This window comes from Rhinopithecus bieti, unplaced genomic scaffold (genome assembly GCF_001698545.2).
Source record: "Rhinopithecus bieti isolate Rb0 unplaced genomic scaffold, ASM169854v2 scaffold_9581, whole genome shotgun sequence".
NCBI lineage: Eukaryota > Metazoa > Chordata > Mammalia > Primates > Cercopithecidae > Rhinopithecus > Rhinopithecus bieti.
In genome coordinates this window covers 3686877-3695002 of record NW_016806413.1, presented here as the reverse complement: position 1 = coordinate 3695002, position 8126 = coordinate 3686877, and the positions used below count along the sequence as shown (strand labels likewise).

The window sequence follows — 8126 nt, the reverse complement described above, 5'->3', positions numbered from 1 at the left end:
CACTATACATTTTAGCTGATTTCTTCTTAACAGCTTACATGGCATCCAGTGGCATCTGTCCTATGTAAAACATGCTTACAACCATCTCTCCTTGAAAGTGCCTCTCTTACATCAGATTTTAGATTAAGTTGTTTGTCCCCAGATCTTAGCTTTCTGATGTGTTCAAGAGAAAATTTTAGATTATCTGGCTGTTTTTTGTTGTTGTAAGGGTGGGGCCATGCTCTTTTCAGTTTTCTACATCTTGAGGTGAATTTCTTGATTTTTAAAAAAGAATCACACTTTTAAAAACACTGAAAAATAAAGAAAAGGAACTGAGCTACCAGAACGGTGCCAGCAGTGACTTTGGGTGGCTCTCACTTATGTCAGGCACAGGGTGAATTCAGGGCTCTGGGCTATTAGGGGTAGACTGCAAACCCCTGCAGCAGATGTGAGGTCAGCCTGTGCTCATTTGTCTTCCTACAGTGATGTCATGTGATACACAACACTCAAGGACAATGGAGGTGGGAGCAAATGTCCCTTATTCTTCACACCTTTCACTGCTAGTATCAAGGCAGTTACTCTACCCTCGCCACAGGCTTTGGCACAGCATGTCAGGAAGTTCTCTGGGGTGGCCACACCTATATCCTCTAAGGGCTTTCAACAGGTTACTCATCATGATAGGTATCCTTTTTTACCTCTGATTGATGCAGTGACGCTGTTTTCCTGGGACAGTGTTAAGCTGTGCTGGACAGGGGATGAATATTTCTTGGGTAAATTGACCACTCTCACTTTGCCCATGGTCCATTGCTAATCCTCTCTGCTAGTGGTAATGTATGGAAGTGAGAGGCGTCAGCAGCATTGAAACACATCACATTCTAGGAGTGCAATCATTACAGCAATTCAAGAGAAGTCCTGGTTGTATAATGTGTGATTCTTTGATTATGCTATAACAATCCAAATGCTAAATTTAACAAGATCAGTAAAACGTATAACCATTCACATTTTCTTGCATATTCTGGGTAAGACTTGTAGTTGCAGTTATTGCAGCACAGTAATAAAGGCACTGGAAGCCAGTATTCAAGGTTGGCAGGATGATGCAGTGTCACGAGCAAGGTGCCTCGACTCGGAACTGGGCTCTAGAGGAACGCCAAGAGCCTATCTCACCAGCGTGCCCTTTTCCTCGCGGGAATTAGGATGGAAGCACCAAGATGTGGGGTCCTCCAGGAGTCCTAGAGAGAAATCCAGAGAGTGTATGGGTTGCTTGGCCAGTCAGTGTGGTGACGCACTTCCGGGACCGCCTTTGTTTGTGTCGCGTGAGGTTTCGGTTTGTGAGGATCGGCGAGTGGCGCCCGCCATCTCTGCTCGCTGAAAAGCTGCAGAGGCCGTCAGGAGCCCACGGTGAGCGGGTCTGAGGAGGACGGGAAACGGCCACGAGGGAGGCGGGCGTGGCTACTGTTGGTACTGGGGTCCGCATGCCGATCCCAGAGCTTGGCTCGGTAGCGTCGAGACGGGGCGCTGGCAGAGGCCCGGAACGCTGGCTGCGACTCCCACCCCCTCGTTTCTCTGTACCCGGGGTAGCCCGTGGCCCACTCAGAGTCAGATACTGACACACATTCACATGTTAACTTCGAAGCCCACAAAAAGTTTTAACTGTCCACACTCCAGAACCTTCTAGCAACAGAACACGCCCCTCGATTGCTCCAGCCCCCTTGTCTTTGCCCCGGATGCGGAAACCCCAACCCTACCCCTCAGCTTGTCAGTTTCCCCGTTTTCAGTTGGTCACAGAAAATCAGTTGGTGATCAGTTATTTTCGCCTGGCATAGTGTACACCAGTCTTGAAACTTGTTACTGTTGTAGGGCAACCAAAAATTTGAGAATACTAAAATGTATTCCTTACCCGTCCTCAGGATGTCCCATTTTGGAAAATATGGAGCCCTGAGATTTGGATTGGCTCATATGAATGTTAAATCTAAAAGGACTAGTCGTATCCATCATGCACCTAATATGTGTCTAGTGTTTAACATAGTTTCTATGTACAGGATTGGAGATGTCGAAAGATTTCTTGACCTCTTAACATTGTTCATTATATTCTTTTCATTACATTCTCTGAACTTTTACTCCACTGTCATAATTTAATTGTCAAGGTTCATAGGTTAACATTCGATGTCCCTGCCATTAGTCAACTATGTTGGGAGCGTGACTTGTTCTCCAATGTGGCTTGTTATTTATGCTTCACCTCCACATAGTTTTCCCTGTAGGAAGACACTTCCATAGGGAGTGTTTTGTGTTTTGTAGGGTGGTCTCTGTTGTAGTTCTATTTCCAGATGATTTCCCTTTCACAGATTGTCAGCTGTGCACATCAGACCTTTTTGCTTAAGTCCTTTTGTTTGATGTGCTAATCCTATTAAGTATCCACTGTAAGGGACATTTATTGCCGATACAATTACAGTATCATGATTTTAGAGAATTAGACACCACAACTACAAGGGTTACCTATTTACTCAGTATGAATCACTGCTTTTGTTACCCTTCCTTGGACAGAAACCATCCATGAATTTAGCAGCATTACTTGTGTAGGTTTACATTGTGTTTTCTTTTAAAGTACTTCTCTTTACACTCATAAATATTTCTTCTTACTGGACTCCCTGTTAACTTCCAAGATGCTGTTTCTGTCGTCTCCTGACAGCTGTTTCTTTGACACCTTCAGCTTCCTCTACCTTCCTGAATGGCTTTCTGGATTCACTAAGAAGAGTCATTGGAGGGAGGGGCAGTGCACTGGCTTTATAGTCTTTTGTCTGATGCTGTTGCAGTACCCTAAGACTTATGGCAAACTGCAGATACGGAGTTGGAATGGAAGTTGTTTTTAAGGTCTATGAGTACATGCACTTTTATGTGTTTATATGCTTTTTGAATATCTTTGATCCACCTCTTGGCAGCTCTTTGTATTTCAGGTGTTGCCTTTAATGCATAAATATCGATGATTCACTCTTGAAAGGCAAAAGACTTACTTCCTAATGATGAACTAATTAAATGACCCAGAATGAGAGTTGGAACTAGTTTAGAAATGAAATTGTTTTGTTTCCTTATACTATAACATTTGGAACTTGGAGTATTTGGGACATATTATGAAGTTGATGGATTCTTTTAATATGGTAGTGTGTTCTTTCTCATTACCCACTCCCAACACCTTTGTAAAACTGAATATCTTGTATTTAGGGGAAAAATAGTAGTAGGGAGACATCAGAATATTCCTAATAACTATTTTCAAAGTCTGTTAAACTTTTATTACTTCAGTCATAGAAACGGTCTTGTTCTAATATTAAGTAGCATAGGAGGAAAAACATGCTGAGGTCTTACAGTGTTTAATGGATTTCTTTTATATAACTCATTCTTATCTGTACTATATGGATTTCAGGGATCTTAACTGTTCAGAATTCCGACTTTCTTTTCCGCCTATAACATTCTGTCCACCGTCTACCTTAGTTTCCTTTTCTGTTTTCTTTCCTGTGATATCTTCTCTGGATTAGCTGAAATTACAGTTTTCTCAGTCCACTTTTTAATCACTCATTCCTTGGATGTTTCTACCTCCTTTTTGCATTTCTCTGTGTGCCTGCTATCTCGCCTTTGTGAGACTGATAATAAACAATAACTAATGAACAGTTATTTATATAGCCTTCAGAACAGGATGGGTCAGAGGTTGTATGTAGGACTTATGGTCAACAAAGTTATCGCCATTAATGTTTTTTTCTTCACCTTCAGCATCTGAGACTTTTATCTTTACCCAAGAAAGGAATAAAAGAGGTCAGATGATGACAGCTGTGTCCTTAACAACCAGGCCCCAGGTGAGCTGCTGCTTTTTTCTGTCTCTGTACGTATCCCTGTGTGTATATACATATATGTTTATTAGATACATACATAGAAATATCTATATTTACACATTTACATAAATATATAACATACTTTTATATATGCATATATATATACACACATTTCTCATTGAGGTTTAACTTATATAACACAAGTCTTAACAGTATAGCTCACTTTTTAGAACTATGTACACTTGTATGACCTCACTCATAGAAACACATAGAACATTATTAGCACCCCAAAAGGCCGTTTCATACTGCCTCCCAAGCAATCCACTACTCATCCCAAAGTTAACCACTATTCTGACCTCTGTCACCATGGGAAAGTTTTGTTTGTTCTTGAACTTCGTATAAGTGGAATCATTAAACATGCATTGTTTTGTATCTGCCTTCTTTTGTTCAACATTATGTCTGTGAACTTCACTGACTGCACACAGTGGTGATTTGTTCTTTTTCACTACTGAGTAGTTTTTCATTTTGTGATAATAGCACATTTTATTCATTCTATTGTGGATGGACTTTTGGTTGTTCCCATTTTGGGCTACCATGAATAAGAATGCAGTGAACATTCTTGTCTTTTTGTGGACATAGATGCTTATTTCTCTTGGGTATGTCTCTTTGAGTAAAATTGCCAGCTCATAGAGTATACATTTGGTTAGTTTTAGTAGATGCTGCCCAACAATTTTCTGAAATGATTCTTCCAATTTATATATACATATATATATATATATATATAGTTATAGTATATACGGTATATATATATTTCTTTCTTTTTTTTTTGAGACGGAGTCTCGCTCTGTCACCCAAGCTGGAGTGCACTGGCCAGATCTCGAGCTCACCTGCAAGCTCCGCCTCCCCGGGTTCACGCCATTCTCTTGCCTCAGCCTCCCGAGTAGCTGGGACTACAGGCGCCCGCCACCTCGCCTGGCTAGTTTTTTTGTATTTTTTAGTAGAGACGGGGTTTCACCATGTTAGCCAGGATGGTCTCGATCTCCTGACCTTGTGATCCGCCCGCCTCTGCCTCCCAAAGTGCTGGGATTACAGGCTTGAGCCACCGCGCCCAGCCCCAATTTATATTTCTATCAGCAGTGTACAGTTGCTCCACATCCTTACCAATACTTGTCACTTGTTTGTGGTATCTCATTGGGGTTTTAAAAATTTCCTCATCTGTAGTAAGCAGTGATGCTGAGCACCATTTCATAGGTTTATTGACATATCCTCTTATGTGAACTCCCTGTTCAGATTTTTTTTCATATTTTTTATTACACTGTACCCTTTTTCCTCCTAAGTTGCATTGTTTCTTATTTATTATAAGTCCTTTGTCAGATATATGTGTTATTAAGTAACTTCTCCCAGTCAGTGGCTTGCATTTTCACTCTCCTAATGGTATCTTTTGATAAACAGATTTTACTTTTAATGAAGTCCAGTATATCAGTTTGTTTTGTATAAGAAATCTTTTCTTACTCAGACATCATGAAGATGTTCTTCTGTGTTTTCTTCTAGAAGATTTATTGTTTTACCTTTATACTTAGGTGTGTGATTCATCTCAAATTAAAGGTGTGAGGCATGGGTCAAAAGTTCTTTTTCCCTCCATACACATATCCAATTGATTCAGGATTGTGTATTGAAAAATCTTTTATCCACTGAATTGCTCTGGTTACTTTGTCATACATTTGGTGAACATATACGTCTGTGTCTGTTTTTAAAATCCCTTAGATTTTAGGTTCCCTTAATCTCATTCTCCAAGTTAAGACCATTTCCACTAAAGCTCTATTTCTGAAATACAGAGCTTCACTCTAGGGCTTAAAAACTTGAAATAGCCACCTTTTTAGGCCTATCTTGAGCCTTATGCACCACCATAGGCTTTCTCAAGTAAGCAGTATTTTCCTATGCCTCTCTAACCTCACTACCTCTGTATGAAGACAGGCTGCGGGTGGGAGTTCATTGACTGATCGGAGAGCTTTGTGGTTGGGGTAGTGGGCAAGGAGACAGGCAAAAAAGAAGGATTAGAATGAAAGTAGAATTGGGAAATGGAGTAATATGAGTAACCGAAATAATCACTGGGATATACACAAATTAGGGAGGGGCTTAGAGCTAAGCTGACAGCTATGTTCAGGGGTCAGTTCTCCTTCCACATGCGCACTTCTATGCTCAGGCCCAAACCCAGATCCTATGCAGCAGGTTCAGTGTCTGTGTGGAGGTCACATGTTTAGAAGCTCATAGTGGAGGTGTACTTGGTTCTTACTGGGAAAGTATCCAGAACTCTGACTGGCTACCTTTAATTCTATATCTTCTTCCTCCACACCTAGATTTTACACAAAAACTCTGTGGGCATGTGAAGGACCCAATACTGAATACGTATCATTATAGGTGCCCTTCTCAGGTGTCTCATTGACAGATTTGACCATCACCAAAGTACTGAGGTCTGGGAAAGTAGGAACTTGTCATTTCAGGAATCAGTGGCTTTTGAGGACGTGGCTGTGTACTTCACTACGAAGGAATGGGCCATCATGATGCCTGCCGAGAGGGCCTTGTACAGGGATGTGATGCTGGAGAACTATGAGGCTGTGGCCTTTGTAGGTAAGACCTCTCTGCTGTTGGTTTCTGCCTGGGCCCTCAGGTTGAAGGGCTCTTTTATAATTATTAGCTGACCCCAAATAGTGATGTCAGAGGTTGCCAGGTATAGAAAGCCCTGGTGTCTATTGACCTGCAAAGGGCTTTCCTTCTTTTTCTGTCGTAAAAGCTGCCCTCCTTCCCTACCTGCCTCAGAGGTGATTCTGAGTACAGTAGGGCTTGAGCTATATAGTGATACCCTTAGCCTAGTTTTGAACCTCCAATTTATCTTGAGAGAACCCAGCCACTTTTTCTCCCTCTGGGAGTTACTCCTAGGAGCCATTTGTCTTTTTCCCATAGTGGCAGATTTTCATCCTCTGACAAGGTAAAAAATCTTGTTGCCCTTTAAATAGAAATCTGCCTTCCAGGGTATTTCAGGCGTCCTTGGAAGAACCATCCTGACTCTTCTTCCCAGGATCCCTCTCAGTACCTCTTTAGGGTACCTCTTCTATAGCTCACCCAGGAATTACCCTCCTCACCTCCCTTGCTTGTTCTTGCGGCTGTGGGCTTGAGTTTGACCCCTATGACTATGCTCATTATTCTGTTATGTTTTCTTCTTTTCAAGCAGTGCCGCCCACTTCCAAACCAGCTTTGGTCTCTCATCTGGAGCAAGGGAAAGAGTCCTGTTTCATTCAGCCACAGGGAGTCCTAAGCAGGAGTGACTGGAGAGCAGGCCTGATAGGTGAGTTAAGCAAGAGGGATCTTCTCCAGCTTTGTCTCTTCCTTTGCCTTCATTTCATCAAAATGAAAGGTGTGTGTTCTCTGTGCCTAGCATCATGGAGTACACTGGGATCCTCGATCACATTCTTCCTGACTGGTGTGTTATTCGTAGCTTCCCATCCCTTTAAAGTGTAGTGCACAACACTCTGCTTCTGTATTTCACACACTGGGATGCTTTTATCTCTTGGGGTATGTGGAACAGTTTTTCTAAATACTTTCAAGTTATTTGTGATCACTTTTTTCCAGTTTCTCCAGTTTTACAAAATTGATAAACTTGGTGCAGTACTATCTTGTCCACTGACCAATAGAACAAGTAGAAAATTTATTTTATTTTCATGAAAACTAATATATTAAAAATTTTAAATAATTTTATACTGAAATATTTTAAGGTAGCTTACAGTTATGATTTTCCTCCCCTCTAGGATACTTGGAACTAAGAAGATATACTTACTTAGCTAAAGTGGTGTTACGTACAATAGTATCAAAGATTTTTCAGAATCGTCAATGCTGGGAAGACAGGAGAAAGGCTTAATTCTTGATATTTAAATACCAGTTTTCCAAGTAAGGAGTTGATGTAAGAGCCACCTTAAACGATGTCAAACACACGTTTTCTTTTTCTATAGACTGGTAGATTTAATGTTTTTCATTCATTAAAATAACTCATTTTGATGTACAAAGCAGGCTCTCATGTCCTTTTTTAAACAGCTTTGTGGAGATATAATTCACAAATCATACAATTCACCCATTTAAAGTATACAATTAAGTGGTATTTAGAATATTCACAGAGTTGTGCAGGCATGCCACAGTCTACTTTTAGATCTTTAGAAACTTCTATCTATTAGGAATTATTCACCATACCCAACCCCAACTCTTGGTTTTATGCAACTACCTATCTACTTTTTGTTTCCATAAATTTTCTCATTAGGGATAGTTGGTATTAATGCAGTC

At 40.8% G+C, this 8126-nt stretch overlaps 1 protein-coding gene across 2 annotated transcripts; it reads left to right on the top strand.

Annotated features, from left to right (window-relative positions):
• The first annotated feature begins 1253 nt into the window (after positions 1 to 1253).
• Positions 1254 to 7855, top strand: KRABD1 (KRAB domain containing 1). Of its 2 annotated transcripts, none has more exons than XM_017876335.1 (5): positions 1254 to 1377; positions 3739 to 3821; positions 6299 to 6425; positions 7024 to 7140; positions 7601 to 7851. In XM_017876335.1, the coding sequence occupies exons 2-5, from the start codon at positions 3786 to 3788 to the stop codon at positions 7708 to 7710; spliced, it is 390 nt and encodes a 129-aa protein (XP_017731824.1). In that variant the 5' UTR covers positions 1254 to 1377; positions 3739 to 3785; the 3' UTR covers positions 7711 to 7851. The 2 variants fall into 2 exon arrangements, with proteins under 2 accessions (XP_017731824.1, XP_017731825.1); XM_017876336.1 differs by having other exon boundaries at positions 1255 to 1377; positions 7027 to 7140; positions 7601 to 7855.
• Positions 7856 to 8126: the final 271 nt, after the last annotated feature.